The sequence below is a fragment of the Micropterus salmoides genome, unplaced genomic scaffold, assembly GCF_014851395.1.
Source record: "Micropterus salmoides isolate LMB-PRFRI ecotype aquatic unplaced genomic scaffold, ASM1485139v1 Ms_hic_scaffold_14, whole genome shotgun sequence".
Classification (NCBI taxonomy): Eukaryota; Metazoa; Chordata; class Actinopteri; order Centrarchiformes; family Centrarchidae; genus Micropterus; species Micropterus salmoides.
In genome coordinates, this window is record NW_024040485.1 from 14,425,047 (window position 1) to 14,444,846 (window position 19,800).

The following is a 19,800-nucleotide window of genomic DNA, read 5'->3' on the forward strand; positions in this document are numbered from 1 at the left end:
GATGGGAATATATATATATATATATATAAAGTTACTGGATTGATAATAGGGAGCTGAAAGTTCCTCAGGGCTTTTACATTGTTGGTTTGTTTGTGATAGAGTGCTATGGATTACATGATAAGGTCAAGTGGACATTCAAGACAACAAGGAGTCATATTTTCATTGTGTGCTTCATCAATCAACTTCTTTCAACGGCCAGTCTTGTTGGCTTTGGGGGTTTGTGGAGGTGAAAATGTCTGAGCATCTTTTTATATACAGTCTATGGTAAGCATACAGAATCTGAATATCCAACCGGGACGTACAACACACTATTGTGCATTAGTGGTTGTTGTATTAGGTTTCAACCTTTTGTGTTTGCAGGTAGCTAGACCTCTGGTTGTGAAACAGTGAACTGATCAGACAAGATAATAGCACCTGAAAACGCTGCAAGGTATATTAGACTGTTATTTTCCTGCTTGTTGTTTTTTTTAACTTTACATTACTTTAGGCATGTGTTTGTGTTTCATGGTGTATGTGGCCTGATGCTTTTGTCACATAGAAAAGGGAAACATTATTATTTACTCCCATTATTATAAATGAAATGCTTTTATTTGAAATTATAATCAACGTGTGGCCATTATAGTGCATATGGTATTTATCATACAGATGCAAAACTTGAGTTTGTGTAGAGCACCTTCTTTTGAAGGACTAGCAGGAGCAGAATGAGATGAGGGGTTATTTTGGCGATGGAGATTAAGGCAGGGGCTTTTTGTCATTTGTGCGAGACAAGCCATTCATCCATCCAGTTCACAGCCAAAAAAAGGCTGGTCCCAGAAATTAGCAGTTTCAGCTCAGCAGCAAAGTCGTCGGGCTGTGAAGGCAGAGAGAAATTGACTAATTAGCAATGCGCACTAAAACTTGACGGTTCTCTCTATAACAGCGAGGGAAAGACTCGGTTTTTCTCCCCCTTTCTCTTTTCTTTCTTCCATAGATGTTTGAAATCGCAGTCATTTACGCTCGACAGTTTTTACAATAGCCTTGAGCCATAATTTTGCGAGTCTCTCCAGCATCCATACCCCTGCATGGTCTCTCTCCACCGGCCATGCACGACCGTTTCTCTCCCCAACCGTGGATTTCCTATTACTCTCGTTACGACTCACTGAGCCCCAGGCCCAAGGATAATGATGTGTTGTTTCTTGGTAGCATAATTTGTCACACGTATATTTCTTCTTCTTCTTCTCTTGCAGAAAGCACAGCTCCCTCTCACACACTCACACACTTCTTGTTAATTCAGAAGAACAAATGATCAACGTCAACAAATAACCTGAAATAGTGACTTTATGAGTTGGAATCAATGGTTATTTTGAGGCACCACCGACCATAGACTTTAAAGGAAAGGACATTTCTTAAAAGGAGAACAAAGGAAAATTCAAGTGAGATTATTGGGAACCTGAAGCTTACTTTCTTTTTTTTGTCAAGAGCTGAAGTCAGGTAAGTTTGGCTCCTTCTCAGGCAAGCTGCTCACATCATTTAGTTGTGACAGGCGCTTTTCGTGGATCTGGCTACAACGTTACAGCACGCTTGTGTCAAGTTTACACACACTACGCACATAGAAATCGCTTTTTTGTAGTGACTAAGAAACAATAGATATGCATATTGCGTTTAAGTTTTCCTAAAGCTGCATTTCAGTGAATCATTTTCGATACTCACGTCCGCGTAACTCGGTAGGCTAAAAGCGAAACGCACCCGTACTGCTGCTGACGGCTCGGAGACAAACTAATTGCTTTTGTATGACTCTATGAATCTGTGCGATGTGTAATGTCCTCGTTGTGGGGGTGTGCAGCGAGATAAGAGAAGGGATAAGTGTTAGCTGAATGCTGCATGTTATCCGTCCACCGTGGCGGTTGTCTCTTTTTCCATATCCGACAACTTCAGCCGCGTTACGGAGGGGGAAGCGCTGCAGCATCTCCGTATCCTCGTTTGTTTTGACAGCGCCCTTCAAACCTCAGCCTCCATTTAAATCATCTTGCTCTTGAGTTAAGAATGAATACGAGTGGCACGCTGTGGGAACTACTGCGTTTTTGTTTGTTGCTTTACGACGAGAGCTCAAAGTTGAAAGCGACTGAAGCCGTATTGGATGTAGATTCTCGCCGGCAGGCATGGCATGATGCTTATTCCCCTCTGGATGTACGGGAGATCTGCTCAGTAACTTATTCGAGAAATCGTTTTCCATTGTAATAGTTGACTGATACCATTTATAGGCTACGTGTGTTGTGCAAAATAAATGACCTGAGGTAAATGGCTTGCATGGTTTATTTGTTGCCTAGGTGGCGTTTACAGTCAGGAAGTCATGTCCAGATCGGGTGATAGAACATCCACCTTTGACCCAACACACAGTGACACCCTGCTGCATGGCCTCAATCTCTTATGGAGAAAACAGCTTTTTTGTGATGTGACTCTCACTGCCCAGGGACAGCAGTTCCACTGCCACAAAGCTGTGCTGGCATCCTGCTCCCAGTATTTCAGATCTCTCTTCTCTTCCCATAATGTAATCAACAATGAGGGGAGCAAAGGGGACCAGGGCAGCAGTGGGACCCCCTCATCCTCTCCCGATGACAAGCTGGTGACCCCCAGCGCCAGGCCCATCAATAACCTAGTACTCCAGGGTTGCTCCTCCATTGGACTACGATTAGTGCTGGAGTACCTGTACACTGCCAACGTGACTCTTTCCCTGGACACAGTGGAAGAGGTGCTGTCAGTCAGCAAGATCCTCAACATCCCCCAGATTACCAAGCTCAGCGTGCAGTTCCTCAATGACCAGATCTCTGTGCAGAACTACAAGCAGATCTGCAAGATTGCCGCACTCCATGGACTGGATGAGACCAAGAAGCTGGCCAACAAGTACCTGGTGGAGGATGTGCTGCTGCTGAACTTTGAGGAGATGTGTGCCATGCTAGATGCTCTGCCACCTCCGGTGGAGTCAGAGCTGGCTCTATTCCAGATGTCAGTCCTCTGGCTGGAGCATGACCGCGAGACTCGCATGCACTATGCGCCGGACCTTATGAAGAGGCTGCGCTTCGCCCTTATACCTGCTCCTGAGCTGGTGGAGAGGGTGCAGTCTGTTGACTTCATGAGGAGTGACCCTGTCTGCCAGAAACTACTCCTGGATGCCATGAACTACCACCTGATGCCCTTCAGGCAGCACTGCAGGCAGTCCGTGGCCAGCAGGTGAGGATGAGACAGACAAACACAAATACAGAAAGAGAAACACACAGACATGATTTCACCCACACACACACGCGCAGCAACGAGCTGTTAGAGAGTGGACGGAAGGCAATTAAATGCCTCCCACTTGTTAAATTTGAACAAATTGCCAACTCAAGTATTGCCCACTCGCTCAAGTAGTGGTCCCACCGCCTGTGTAGTCTAGAGCATGTAGGTGGTCAGGCAGAGATTTGAGGTGTGAGGCCCAATTAATGAGGATTGTGGGAGTTTTCCTGAAAAAGAATGCCAACTGTCAAGGGGCTTGATCTACTCTATGCTACACTGTAAACAGAATTACAAGGTTACCTTATGTTTTAGTGAAGAAAAAACAACTCTTTATTTCCTCACACATCTGTGTAATGGCTCTCTAATCAGTGTAGACAAGATGCAGAAAACTAGATAAAGGTTATGTGTTTGATGTGTAGCAAGTCTCATGAATACAATTTGAAATGCTGTAATTAAATTGTTACCAGAATGACATGGTAATTACATAACAGTACATGGATACTTCAGTTATTGAGGCGAACCGTTAACCCAATAAACACAGTCAGAGGGAATTCAGTATATTTAGGTATGTATTATTTCTGAGAAAATGCAGAATTAATCAAATAAGGGATTATCTGACAATGCTCCCTATATTCAGGTTAGATACACATGTCTCACTCTCACACAAATAGGCCAAGCTGCATGTCTTACTTACATGTGTGCCATGATCAGAACTTTAAAGAGCTGGCAAGTAGACCGGTGTTGTTTGTAAGTTGATTGATTGACGGTGCTGTTGTCAGGTTTTGTTTACAGAGCTGAAAATCTTTAGAGTAGTGATGGCATCAGTATTCAAATTTTATATATATATATATATCTTTAAATAGCAGAAAATTAGAGCTGTGGCATTGAGAATCTCAAAATGTGAAAATCAAACTGTGCACAAAGAATCATCAAGTGAAATCACTGTACATGTATATATTCCTCCATCATCCCCATAACATATCTGTTCCCACATATGGACATAAATGAGCAAAGAATCAGGAATAATTAGTTTCACATGCTACTGTTTCTCTCCTCTCTCAATTAATCACCATTCTCTATGTCCAGGGGCCCATTTGCATATGAATAACCCCAAAACACTTCAGAGTGGGCCAGTAGCAGAGAGAATGTACCGAGACAACCGTGATTTTCCCAAGCATAAAAAGTAAAATATGAAAAAGGAAAAAAGGTGAATGTGACTGAATATAAAGGCCAGCTACTCTTAATCTTTTTCTGCATATTGTGATTAATTGGTAGATTTGTGTTGAAATCCATTAGGAGCCAGATAATTGTCATTAATGTACAGTAAAGTCTGCGGCTTTTCGGTTATATATCATATACAAACAGCAGGAAATATCTTACAACTTGCTCAGAGATGTCACATGAATCATTGCAGCCAATGAAATGGAGACATTGTATAGGCAGGTTTATGTACTCAATTGTGCTTTTAGCCTCCAGCATGGCCCCCTGCACGACTTGTGTTCATTTCACAGCTAATTGAAAAGATATCTTTAGAGAACAATAACCATTCAATAACACATCAAAAGATCAATACGGTGTTGAGCAATTGTTCGTTAATTGTGATAAACATGGCCACATATTGCCTGATTAGTAGTCTCAAGTTCAGTAGTTGTACCCAGACAGCAGTTATTCATTTGACCATGAATTTTCATTCACTGATTATTTCATTCCTACAATAAGCGCAGAGTGAAAAATAAAAATAGGCTTTGCAGGTGCTGTTAATACTGTTAAAGTAATTATGTAAATGAAGGATTAAAGGTGTCCAGATTCAGGTTGTGCTTATTTTGGCCTTTGGACGTTTTATTTCAAGTCTTAATACCTGTTTTGTTCTATGTTTCCCAACACTTGTCCAAACACCCACACTTCTGACATTACAGAATCCGTTCCAATAAAAGAATGCTGTTACTGGTGGGTGGTTTGCCTCCTGGACCTGATCGTCTCCCCAGCAATTTGGTCCAGTACTATGACGACGAGAAAAAGACATGGAAGATCCTCACAAGTGAGTGGCAAAGGCTCTGCTGCATTTTTTTTTACCTGAGGCATCTTGTGTTAGTGGTTTTTATGATGAGAGAAAGTTGTTCCTATGGATGACTTTAACACAGGTTAATTTCCACAGAAAATGAGGGGAAGGAGTTCCCTAAGTCCTTTAGGTAATAATGTATCACTATCACTTTTAATATAAGTTTTTAATCAGAGCGTGACTTCACAGCACTGTGGAGCTTCATGCCCGGTTTCCCTTGTTTTTTGCTGAAATATGCTGGCAGGATGCATGATGAGATTTGCTTGCATCTAATGATCTATTGTGGCAGAGAACAATAATGAAAGACATATTTCCTCAATAGCTTTTAAATGTAGCTTGATTATTCACTCACATTGATCAATACATGAAATTGAATTACCCTATACATATTTTAACGCAGCATGGAATTAGCCTGTTGACCTATGAGTTAAATACCAAAGAGATGGATGGGGTTAGTGGAACACAGCAGCTGTAATGTTGATGCAAACATTTCACAATATATAATGATAATGATTTTAGTTGACTAAATGGAAAAAATAAAATATATTAAGACGTATCCTGTAACCTGTAGGAATTTTATACTAGGGTACAGTTTATAATATTGATTTCATAAGGTTACATTGAGAGCAAGTTGTCACAATTGAACCAAAAAAATCTATTCTATTGAACAAAATGTGGTGTCTGTAGAGAACATATTTGAAGCCTTTCCTGCAGGACTCACCTCTGTAAACTGTACTATGCTCTTTTTTCTTTCTGTCTTCCCTGACCTTTTATGGCTCACCACTATATTGTTGCCATATTGCAAAGGTCAAACAGGATCTAATGGGAAACCAAAAATGTTCTTTGCATCATTATTGTCGGACATATTGAGTTTTTGTCCCTTTGTTTTGGTTGGAGCCATATCTCAGTTGTGTCTCTTCATTTGTACATATTAGCCATAGGTCTGGTCTGTCAGCTTGGTACTGTGCAGTTTGTATTCTCTCTTTATGGCACCAGTTTTGTACTGTATCTGGCAAGGAATTTCTTACATTGTGTCTAATGGTGTCTTAAATTCAGAGAAAGTCTTTGATGTTGTTTCTTCCTCTGCTCGAATCATAACATTTCTTGGCAGTTGTTTGTTATTTTAGCTCATGTTCTATCAGGGGGCATTTTTACTAAAGGAGCCATGCATACACAATAGCCTGAAACTCACTGGTGTTTATATTGTCGTTTTCTCATTTAACTCACACTCCTGGGTATAAACTGCAGCAAGCAAAAGGTCAGTAGGGATTTCCATCACTCAAAACTAAAAAGTTAACACTCAAATGGTCCGTGGCCAAGTGGAAGGACAAAACTGCAAAATCATCCCCTTAACACATCAGTGACCGTCTGATGTAGCCTCCACACAATGGATGTGGAATAGAAGATTATTAACATTCAATCATAACTTTTCAATGAGGCGAAACCTGAGAGGGACAGCCTTTGATTAAGACATTCATCAACACAATTTGGGAAGAATCTGATACCTCTCTGTTGTGTCAGATATATCTACTGCTCTGTGATTGCAGTGTAAAGTTTGCCATCTAGTGTACCCACAGCAGCGTGGACAAACACAAGACAAAGGCAGACACAGGCTCAGCCACAAGGCTGGACTATTCTCTTCTTCTTTTTCTTTTTCTTTTTCTTTTTAAACCAACCTGATATTAAAATCTCCCACTTGGAAATGGACCTCATCTATGCCGCATGCCATGGAACAAAGGAATTCAGCTCAGTAGGATGCAATTGTAATGGTGTAAAAGGCACGTCAGAGCTCGAGCAGCAGTGGTGCATTAGCTGTGGAGTCATTCAACCAACCCCGACTGTGCCTCTATGCAGAGGTTTCTGACTCCCTCTAGTGAGCCCCAGAGCTCACTGTAGACCGGAGTGATGGCGTCCATCTCGTAGAGGACGTGCTCATCCTGCCCTCCCGTGGCTGTTCACCCCTGGGGTTAGTGGAAGATTTAGGGGAGAGGGGGACGGATAGGTAGATTAATTTCACACTCATTCTCAGGTGATAAATCTCAGTGAAGTCTTACACACTGTAGAAGGAAACTTTGATTATTTTCACTGCACAAGACTATTACAGTAGTCTCAGTTATTATATCTTGCCGCTTATCCCACTGTTCACCACTGTGTCTGAGGCACCTGTAGATAATGTCCCAAATCCTCCCACAGAACTCCTCACACTGTAGCCTGTGACATACTGTAAAGCAGTAATCTTCTTTTCACATCGCAACATGAGATGATTTTTAGTATGAGTACAAGTCGCTAGACATCAAATAAAAAGCCACCCATCCGTGTCCTATATACTGTACTGCTGACTGAATGATAATGTAAATAGCATGTAAGGGAATTTGGCAGTCATATGGCACTCGTCTTTGAGGTGCACTGGAGGCAGGCAACCTAATCCCCTCGTTCAAGATAAAGCTGTGTTTAGTGTATGTACTATTAGTTCCTATCTGAGACTCCCCTCCCACAGAGGACCGGCACATGTCAGCCAGCCAGAGTGAGATTGCAGGGAGAGGCCAATTGGAAAGAAATGAGATTCAAGGCTGTCTAATTTTGCAGCAACTGTGATCCATCAGGCGTTGGGGAGGTGACAGTGGAAATGACTGATGGAGACAGACAGGTGGGCTTTAACATTTCACTGATTTGTGTTCAAAAAGCGCCGGGCCTGAGATTTATTGAGTGAGCACGATCATGTTCATTATGACTGTCACCTAAGACCATTTCTCTACATCTCAATGGGGTCACTTCAGCAAAAGAAGATGGAGGAGAGGAAGGGAGCACAAAAACATACAAAGGGGAAATCTTCTGCAAGGGGGTCCTGCTGTAGCTGTGGGCTCTTTATGCTAACTTTGTGTTAACACATGATGAGTAGTATGATACACTAAAGATCATATTTACTGGATGTACTTCATATATTACTAATTGAACGGCTGTTGTGGCATATTTTAATGGTAGATGAAGAGAAAAGGAAAACTATTCCACTGTGAGATTCAGTCTTTACTGGTGGGTGAGTTAGATCCCCGAAATAGAAACATATTTGCCTTATCAGATGGATGGATGGATGGATAGATAGATAGATAGATAAGCTCACAGTAACAATTGTGAAAAAATTGGCTGAAATTGGCTGCTTCAAGCACGTTGGCCCGTTGTGATGACTACATTGCAAATTAAATCAGTCTTGACATTAACATGTACTACGAGCACTTCTTGTCAAACAATGGGGATACTCAGCATGACAAAGTAAGAATAGTCACTGAATGAGAAACGCTGCCAGTACAAATATTGCTTATTAAAAAGTTAAGATAACATTTTGCATTTTGGATATGTTTTATAAATAACACCCAATTTGTCACTAACATTTAATGTCCTGACCAGTAGACCTGTATCACATGCAATGTGGTTCAACAAAAGCCAGTAATTTTTAAAGCTTTGCTTCATGACGGGTCAGCGTAGTTTCACAGGTGCAGTTGAGGCGCAGGCCTACATCATTAAATAAGTTGTTTGTTTGATTATTATTATAGTCCAAAACTGATTTATTATTCTTATTCATTAGTTTTTAGGATTATATCGGAGGGCAGATGTAATTTATTTCAGTGCATTAAGTACTCACAGAGTTACAGCAATTTATGCTAATAGTGAAAAAACTCATGCACAAGATTGTATGATCTGTGTTGCACTACAAGACAGAAGATGCCATGATGTTATTTACAGTACAGTTATGAAATCATAACATTTACTTATTTAGCTGATGCTTTTATCCAAAGTGACTTACAATTGCTATATATATATGTCAGAGGTCGCACGCCTCTGGAGCAACTAAGGGTTAAGTGTCTTGCTTGGGGACACATTCGTGGTGTTACAGTGGGGAATTGAACCCGGGTCAATCGCACCAAAGGCATGCGTCTTATCCCCTACCCCATCACCAGTTTGATCCAAACTTTAAAAGAGAGGGCCATATTTGGCCCACAGGGTACTATTTGCCTACTACTAATCATTCAATCATTCACATGTCTTAGTGATTGACTCCTTTGATCTTTGTGTCTCGTCTAGTAATGCCTTACAACAGCGCCCATCACTGTGTGGTGGAGGTGGAGAACTTCCTGCTGCTGCTGGGTGGAGAGGACCAGTGGAACCCCAACGGTACAGTAACACCACGGACTGAACGTCTTGCTTTCCAGTGATTTTACACAGCAAATTTATCAGTGTTTACTTTTTTTAAAGAGCGCTATGAGCTTGAGTTGATGCAAGTTCAAACCCATCAGAGTTAATGTAACACTTAGATAGTTTTAAAACACTCATCCTCGAGCCAGATCAGCTCTGAGTGGACAAACAACACTCCAATCAACACTTGTCAATAATTGCCGCAGAAAAATAACTGTTATTAACACTGAAATATTTGTGATGTAGAAGTGTTAAGAGTGCTTTTTGTGAAATGGTGGTAACACACTGCCATACTAAGAAACAAAGACTGTAAATGATCAAAAACTTTGATACTATCCTTATGTCCTTATTTCACCAAGAATCATAACACAATAGTGAAACACAGTAGTGTTTATTTAGCTCTGAGAGTAAAAATCAACACAGAAACAACACACATCATTAGAGATAATTTATGATGTGATTTGATTTTCAACAGCTTATCCTCCACAAAAAACAGACTTCACTCAACACTTGTTAACTCTAATAGTGTTGAAAAGCAGCACATATTAATACTGAAAATTATCAGGTGTGGGTGGTGATTTTCAGATAATGCATTTATTTAAATGAAGACTTCTCATAGTCTCAGTTGTGCTTTTCATTGGTACTGCCTGTAATAAAGACTTTGGCAAAGACTTAGCCAATTAGAACGGAGCACTGCCATAGTCTGCCTAAACAGTATTGTGCCATAAAGACTCTACTCACTTAACTAAGTCATTTGTGTAATCAGTGTCATTGATCTTGATTGTATCTGTTTTGCAGGAAAGCACAGCACTAATTTTGTCAGCCGCTATGATCCCAGATTCAACAGCTGGATACAGCTGCCTCCTATGCAGGAGAGGTAAGTCTATTTGTGGTTGAATCCAGATTTGTTTTTTAACTCCACAAATGTTATTTACTTATAATAAGTCATATATAAAACATTGTGATAAAATGAAAAGCATTAGATTTTTATCAGTTTGCATACAGATATGGTATTATGCTATCTGTTACTCAAAATATATTGTCTTTTTTGAAATTTTATTTATTTATTAAATAAAAGATAAAGTAAATTAATTATCCCCATTTCACTAGTGTAAGAACAGGTGCTCACAGCTGGTAAACATGTAACTAGCCTTTATTCAAATCTATCCTTTCTACCTTACACACAAACTGTGGAATATCCTTACAATAAATCCTGTCATCGCTGGTTTAATGATGTTGTCTGGGCGACACTTCCTTCCTCAGGAGAGCCAGTTTCTTTGCCTGCCGCCTGGAAAAGCACCTGTACGTGATTGGTGGTAGGAACGAGAGCGGCTACCTCTCCAGTGTAGAGTCTTACAACCTGGAGACTAACGAGTGGAACTACGTGTCGTCTCTGCCGCAGCCTCTGGCCGCCCATGCAGGAGCAGTGCACAACGGCAAGATCTACATATCAGGTCAGGAGAGACCTTGTCACTCATACACACTTATTATACTGTCTTCTTATTTAACTTTCTGCAAATAATTTTTTTATCCCTCTGCAACGTAAAATACACAGAATCTTTTTTTTTGCTTAGCATTTGAAAAAGATAAATACATCCTCTAAAAAGGTATTATATGATATGTATTTGGCACAACAATATCAATTAATCTTCTTTATTTTCAGAGCTGGTTAAATTTGTTGTACAGTCATATTAAAACAACAGTGACCATCAGCAACACATACACAGAAGGCTGGAGGATAAGTTTTACTTTTTAGTATTTAGAGTATTTCCATTTCTGCCTCTTTAAACTTCTGTTCCAGTACAGTTTAGAGCGAAATATTTTACTTTTTACACCATTACATTTGTTTAACAGTTATTCGTTCCTTGGCATATAAAGATTTTATAAACAGAACAGAACATGTGATCAGTTCACTATAACCCTTTACAACATTAAAGTGCTACTTACACAATAATGAATCAGCATTTCTAATAAGCTAACCATAATATATGTGATTATAATACACTAACCGGTGTTATTCTGCTCCATAATGAGCACTTACTTTAAGATTTTGCTGATAATACTTAGTAGTATTAGCACTTTTACTTGAGAATGATTTTTAACGCAGGACTTCTGTTTACTCTGAATACAACACAAATGGCACAAATCCAAAACACATAAAATATAACAACTAACAAAACACAAAGAGACAAAGAAAAAACTGTAGAAGTAGCCATCATATCACACAGATAAAAGTGCAAAGCCATACAATAAGTGACAGGAGGAGGGTCACAACAATTCTCACTGAAGTGACAGTTGGCTGCAGCAGTGAGGAGAAGAGATTTAAAGTTTGAAAGCAACAACATGATTGGCTAATTGAGACTGTGGCAAAAATCTGGTTGGTTTAACCGAAAGAGTAAACGCCAGTAGTCATCTGATTAAGAAGAAGTAGGGAGAGAGAGAGAGAATTGTGAATGAATGAGGCATAAAGAGAGTCTTTCTGAGCTGAGCTTCATCAGTACTACTCTATAATCAGGAACAAGTGAGCCCTACATCTTTTTATCCTCTCACCAAGCACTGTCAAGGGAAAAATGGAGGTCCAAATCTCCTTTCACAGGCTGGACAGACAATGTAGAATGTCGTTTTTCTTCCTGAGGACATGATTAAATACCTGGTTTACCCATTTGATTTGATTGTCTCCAGGCAAGGTTTCTTGCAAAGTGCGTACTTGCAGCGCCAGGGTACCATGAACCGCCGCTATACAAATGTTTTATAACCAACACATTATCATTTAAATATATATATAACGTTTATACAATACTTCTGCTTTCTGGAATCAATAATGATATCTTTTGTTTTAGTTAGACTCATCACACCAACGCAGAAATTCATAAACCAAAATCCCCCTCTTCCAAAAGCTGATCCACACTGAATCATCTGTGAACTTTATGACGTGACTACTGTACTGTACTGTACACTACGCCAGTCATTTCAACAGAAAACTAAAAGAAGAGAACCAAGGCACCAGCCTTGAGTGGAACCTGTGTTTGAATAAAGCTAGTTTGAGAAGACACTATTAACTCTGACGCACTGCAACCAGTCAAAAAATAAATAAAAAGTTTAGCCGGTGATACAAAAATCTTGTTTAAAAAAGAGCAGAGTTTCTCTGTAAGCACATGTGGCTGTATTAAAAGTAATAAAATAAATCAATAATCTATAATTACTTATCAAAGTATATTTCATGGGAACCCTGGTAATGATTAGGTTCAGCAATAAATCAATAAATATTTCTCTCATTGATCAGCATACATGTGTCAGTTTGCTCTACAGAGGATGTCACATAAGCAGCCGGTGCGTCTACCTACAGATTGAATTTCCACGCGCCATTAAAGGCATAGTGCTGTATTTACCTGTTGCAGGAGGAGTGCACAATGGAGAGTATGTGTCCTGGCTCTACTGTTATGACCCCATAATGGACGTGTGGGCTCGGAAACAGGACATGAACACAAAGCGTGCCATTCATGCCCTGGCTGGAATGAACGACCGCTTATATGCTATTGGTGGAAACCATTTGAAAGGTAAGTACTCGAGCGTTTCAGGAACTAAAAAACAGGTCAAGATTGATGCTTTTTTTCAAATCTGTGTGAAAGAGACAGCCATTATGAGCAGGCGGCAATGACCTTTATTACACTGTGGACCTGTAGTCCCTCTTCTCTTTCACACTTCATCATTCAAGCAAAATGAAAAACTGAACAAACAACTGAATTACTCTTGTGTGTTGTGCATTTGTATTTGATCAGCAAGGCTGAATACTGGTATTTGAATAGGAATTATGACGAGCTGAACATGTATGTGTTTCTTTGAAATACAGTCCATCACTACAAATATGAAAGACGGTTAAATGTTCATCTACAATACATGTTGCACGACTCTAATTGGGTTTTCATTGCCACAGTTTCACATTCAGCGCTTTGATCTGTCACAACTGTATCTAGGCTAATTGAAGTTGTGGCTTATTTCTCAGGCTTATGATAAATTACTGCATGTCTTTGTCCGTTGTTTATTTTTCTGGGGTGGATGTGTGCTTCTTTACTGCCTTTACTGGGTGCATGGGTGTTTGTACATTGAATTTACTTTACACTACAGATTTTGGCAATGTTCACGTACTTGTGAAAAAAAGAAGAAACAAAAAGAGTCAGTCTAAAGAATGACTGATCCAGATGTGAATGTTTCATCTGTTGTTAGTGGCCTTCATTGCTATCAGTATATTGCCTGAGCAACAAGTTAAACAGAAACTAGAGCACAATGGCCAAATACCTGTGTATGATACACTGCATTCAAACCTTGATTTCAAACCTAATTTTTTACGTATTTCGATAACAGGGGTTCTTAACCGTTCTGGCAGTCCGACCCCTTTTTGAGGTTGAAAATATTTTCGCGATTGTCCGGAGACTGCAACAAACTGTCCCAGACTCATCCTAAAATAAGCCTTAAACAGACCATCATTAACACAAAGCCCCTGGACCAACTGGTAGACTACTACCAGCAGTGTGTCCTTTTTCTGAGGGTCTCATGTACCCGCACGGATCTCCGTTTCCCTGTGTCCTGTGTGTTTGTACACCTCTCACACTCAGTGCCAGAGATGGAGCCCACCGTTTGTCTATTTTTTTTTAAAAGCACATGTTTTTAACAACAAAAGACTCAGACATGTGAGTTGTGATAAAGTTTCTGCTAAAATGAATAAAATGTTATTACTTAACAGCAAACCAAAGATTACAGATCGCTGGCGATATGGTTGCCTAGCAACATTAAAAAACGGCATTGCTGTGCGTCTCGCGTTTTCGAACCTGCAAAGAGCTTTCTGTCTGATCGGGGCCTGATTCTTCTTTGGCGTTTTATAGCAGTTGGCATTACCACCACCTACTGGATTAAACAGTGCAAAATATTTACAGTGTCCACCCAAAGTGATTCCATTCACAACTGTAGTCTGTCTAGTTATTTTTAAGTTTTTATTTTTATTTTTGTGTCTATAGTAGAATTCTCTAGACCCCCATGGGACCAGATCATGACCCCCAGGGGGGACCCAACCCCCAGTTTAAGAACCACTGCTCTATAACATTAAATATTCATGAATACATAATGCAACAATTTAGACGAGTGAAATCATACAAAAAAAATACATTTATTGCTTAAAATCTCAGCTGATCAGGGGTGCGTTTCCCAAAAGCATTGTTGCTAACTGCGGTAGCAACTTCCTTGGTCGGAAAAATTCAGTTGCGTTGCAACTGTTTCCCAAAACCCTAGGTCGAACTATGGAGGTAACTAAGTTGGTAACTTAGATGGTACGAACCATCGTTAGGTGACGCAGGTGTTCCGCAAAACCATAGTTCTGACGAATGTTCGCCACCACTGTCGTTAAGTTGTATAGTTCAAACTACAGCTCCAGTTGCATTAATTCAATAATAAGTATCTTAGTGTAGACCATCTACAAACAGCAGGTGTTTTTCTCACAGATTACCCATCTGTTCACAATAACTTCATTTAATATTAGTCACCCAGTAGGACTACAAGGACAAAATGGAGAATGTAAAGACAAGACTTTTAATATTACCTTCATGCATACATTTCTAGGCCTATGAGGAAGATGGATGTTCTCTAGTCTTCATTAAAAATATAAATGTAAAAAGGGACAGCATAAAACTCCTGAAAGTACTGTAATGAATAAATCCCTGAGAGGTGTCGTTGCCATTATAACAAACATGAATAGAGAACTCACGGGATTCGAACCCGTGTCTGTCTCAATAGAGAACGTTCACATGTGCAACCGCTTATGACACTGAGCTATTCTCAAGACCTTGTAATCAATTGCGGCCAAGGGATTCATAATAGTGTTAAAGTGTTAAAGTATTTTACTGAATGTTTTGTAATCGATAATAGTTCTTGGTTTTTTCTTCTAAAATGTTGCTATTGCTATAGAACAGTTATAGCCTATATTTAGGCTAAATAAAATAAAGTTATATATTATTTATATTGTTGATTTCATTAAAAGCCTGCTATTGTTGATTTTCTTGTAATTGCAGCTACAACAACAATATGAAAAGCATAAATAATAAGCTAGCATAATAATGTCACCTAATATCGGTCACAAATTACATATTTAGGCAGAATATGACAACGTTTTGTGAGTTTCGTGCTGTGAAAGTCAGACGAACACACCTGGGAACATGTTAGTTCGAACTATGTTGGTTCAAACTAAGTTAGTTATTCATGTAGGCTCCCATCGCTCAGAGTATGAAGCTGATTGCAAAAATGTGTTTTTAGGGCCTTTAAAGTCAAACAAACAGCTTGTTACTGTAACCTGGACCTTCAATTACAGGTCATACTAACTGCATTTGATACGCTGAAGTACTGTCATTATTTTAAGATATTTTTCCTCCTCTCTCACAAAGGTTTCTCCCATCTAGACGTGATGTTGGTGGAGTGTTACGACCCAAAAGCTGACCAGTGGAACATCCTGCAGACACCCATCCTGGAGGGTCGCAGCGGCCCTGGCTGTGCTGTTTTGGATGACAGCATCTTCCTCGTGGGAGGCTACAGCTGGAGCATGGTATATTCTTACACTTCAGATTAGATTATTTTAGATTAAAGAATAAGGCTGGCAAAATTTAATATATTTTTATTATTGTCAGCAAAATTCCATGAAAAGACCAAAACCAAGAATGTGTTTGTCGTAATTCTGTCTGTGGCACAGGTCAGGAATATATTCTTTAATTTCTTTTTTTTTTTTAAATTCGTAAACATCTGGGCACTGTAGTTTTTAGAAAACAGGAATAAATAGTGGATTTTTTGGGGATTATTTGCAGCTGCAGATTAACACACATTTGTTGCGCTAGCAAGAATTTCAGGCAGCAGGACGGCACATTTCATTTCATTTATTAGGATCCCCATTAGCTATTCTTCCTGTGGTCACAAAACTCTATACAGTGTAGTACACAATTACAGAAAGTCACAAACACCAACACAACAAAGTCAAAGACAATACAACCATACAAAAACACGATATAACACACTACATAACCCAGCTCTCATCAGTAACAATCAATCAACAGAACAAACAGAAGAAAAAGAAAATAAGAAAAAAAATATATATAATAATATATATATATATATATTATCTAGACATCATATTGCACTATCTAGAATCTAAGCGTCCTTAGATGAGGACGCCAGGAGATTTCGCCAGGAGATGTTGTTTCAGTGACATTTTAAAGCTATTTTTACTGTTCTCCTGAATAATATGCGGTGTTCCATGCAACCATGGCTCTATACATTACAGTGTTCTTCATCATACTGGTTTTCGTTTTGGGTAGTGTAAACCTGCCCTCAGTAGCATGCCTGGTATAATAGCCATGCACATCTGAGCTCCAACATAGCTGTCTATATAGTACCCTTGGTAATTTAGTAAGTTATTTTTTATAAAATGAAGCAAAGAGGCAGTACATTTATATTTTACCTTTAGCCAGCTATACATTGTATTTACATGTGTTTTATATGAGTATCGAAGTGTGCGAACATGCTGCTTTATTCTGAACAACTTGCAATTTTTTCATCTGAATCATGGAAGCACTGGACCACTGAGCAATAATCCAGATGAGATAGAACTAATGCCTGAATAATCTGTCCCATTACATTTTTTGGTAAAAATTTAAAACATCTCCTAATTACTGAAAGACCTCTTCCCATCTTGCTCACCAATTCATCAATATGCGTTGTCCATGATAATTTACTATCTATTGTAATACCTAAAAGTTTAATCTCTTGGACTTGATCAACTGCAACATCATTAACATGCAACTTTAACCTAGGCTCATTTCTTAAAAAATGACTTGTCCCAAATACAATGCTCTTTGTTTTAGAGACATTAAGAAGTTGTTTGTTATTCGTTACCCAGTCAACTACAAACTGCAATTCCCTATTTAAAGCTCTTGCAAGTTCTTCAATCGTGGGTTCTGCCATGTATACTGTTGTATCATCAGCATAAATGCTAACTTTTGCCCTATGCATGATTAATGGTAATTCATTTGTAAACACAGCGTATAACAATGGACCTAAGCAGCTTCCTTGAGGAACTCCATGTGTGTCTGACTCAAAATATACTAGTATGTGTTTGTGGTAATAAAGGAACGTGTCACCAAGCGCAGCAGTGCGTCTTATTGATGTGTTTTTAATAATTTTTGTGAAGGAAGTGAAGGTCTGCCGCACAGAGCAATAAGCTAGATTTGGCTACACAGGCAGTACCTGTTAGAAGGTTGTTGGTTTTGGTATTTTCATGAAATTTGTCGACAAAGAAAAAATATAGAAACAGACTTAATCTTTAAAGTTGTCCCTGCTGTTTTTGACTACATGCATTTATATAAAACTGAGCATTTACATTCCACAAGGGACTGACTTCATTTTATTTTTTCCTCAGGGGGCCTATAAGTCTTCTACCATCTGCTACAGCCCAGAGAAAGGAACATGGACAGAGTTGGAAGGAGAGGTGGCGGAGCCCTTAGCGGGCCCAGCCTGTTCCAACGTCATATTGCCCGCCTGCCTTCCCTTTAACAAATGACAACTAATCCAACGGACAGGCAGAGAGAGCGAGGAGCAGCAGAGCGAATGGGGGGAGGACCATTAATAAGCAAAATGGTTGTCAACAATTTTGTCACAAACCCACCGGTCAGACAACGGTGGTGTGTGTATAAATTATTTTTTTACAGGTTTGACCAGAGCACTTTCGTTATTCCCTACTGAAGGTTTGAAAAAAAATTGTGTTACTCCTGTATTTAAGCTCATCTGTGTTCTGAGAAATGGTCAGTTTCATACTTGATTTAATTTAAACTAATAGTAAGTGTTTTTGGCTTCTCTTCTATAGCACGCATAGTGTTGAACTGAATAATAGCTTTCAAATCCATTGTATCTTGTATTCAGTAGAGGCATAATTCCAGCAAAATGCAGCATTGTTTCGTGGACTGACACTGGGAGGAAAGGTGCTCAGTCCTAAATTGTCATGGGTTTGAGTTAAACTAGGGCTGGGTGAGTTACATTAACTGTGATGATCAAAGTGTATAAATATTCATCACTCATGATATAACAAATTTTTCTGTGGCTGGATTGTGCACTTATCCTGCTGTGTCACCTCGTCAGATCATTATGTAACTGGTTTGTTTTCTATTTACGTGTCTAAAAGTTTTCCTGACAGAAGCTGTTATTATTTAACTGACAGGGTTTGAACAAAAGTACATGGAAACTAGACCTGCACACAGGTATATTGGGGTTCATACGCTGTTCAAGAAATACACAATTGCACAATGATCTTTATGAGAATGTGTCTAGATCACCCAGCCCTAATTTTAAAGTAATTATCTTAATGATTTACACCCAGACTAAAGTCGTGTTTCTGTAGAACTTGTCGAACAGAGAGTTCCCTACAGGTTATCTGCTTGACAAAAAAAAATCTTGCCAAATGTTTGTGGCAACTATTCTTCATGCTGCAAGCAAAACAATTTACGATAAACAAAAGGTTTATCATTGATTCTCAAATATTCCTATCACGCACTAATGTTCACATTAATTATACAGTGATGGTACAATCAAATTGAAATTGCTAGCCAATATATTTATGGGTGGCATGTTTGGGTAAACGGACGGAGAGGACATTAGTGTGGTTTGTTCTCCTTCACAAGTAACTGCTAACAGCTGGCCTGTTTATGAGGCCACATAGCATTACCTTGACCTTGGATTTTAATCTTTGATGTATGAAAAACAAACAAGCATACAGTGGTCCTTTATGCACTAATAGTGAACTTTTAATTCAGCAAACAAAGCTCACTAAAATGTAAATTAATCAATGTGCTGTGTAAAAAAAAAAAAAAAAGATTCAGTCCAGTCTAGTCTACGTTATTAAGTTAAAAAAGTTGACTCTAAATATTGATGCAGTACCTGTTGAATTCTGTAAAGATTTGTTGATTTTATTCTTGTACATAATCGCTTGCAGTGAAACATTTTTGTGCACTCAACCTTGGATTTATTCTCAAATCCTGTTATGTCCTTTGCATTTTAGAATATGAAAATAAATTGACTCTTGATGATTAAAGTACCTTTCTCAGTTCTTTTGACATTTTAGACAGAAATTAGAATTTATTGTGAACCCTGGTGATGGGAGAAGGTCTCATATAAAGACAAAGTTGTCCCTTTTCCTACATATACTGTGCTAAAAGTTACTTAGATTATGCGATGAGCTTTCGACATAAGAAAACATATTTCTACCATCATATATTTCAAAT

General features: G+C 39.0%; 1 protein-coding gene across 1 annotated transcript; it reads left to right on the forward strand.

Annotated features, from left to right (window-relative positions):
- The first annotated feature begins 598 nt into the window (after positions 1-598).
- klhl14 (kelch-like family member 14) lies at positions 599-19,596 on the forward strand. The gene is made up of 8 exons (XM_038717876.1): positions 599-3,207; positions 5,166-5,287; positions 9,386-9,475; positions 10,295-10,373; positions 10,760-10,950; positions 12,895-13,053; positions 15,925-16,082; positions 17,946-19,596. Exons 1-8 carry the CDS (start codon positions 2,330-2,332, stop codon positions 18,084-18,086), a joined length of 1,818 nt encoding a protein of 605 aa, XP_038573804.1. The 5' UTR covers positions 599-2,329; the 3' UTR covers positions 18,087-19,596.
- The last annotated feature ends 204 nt before the right edge of the window (positions 19,597-19,800 follow it).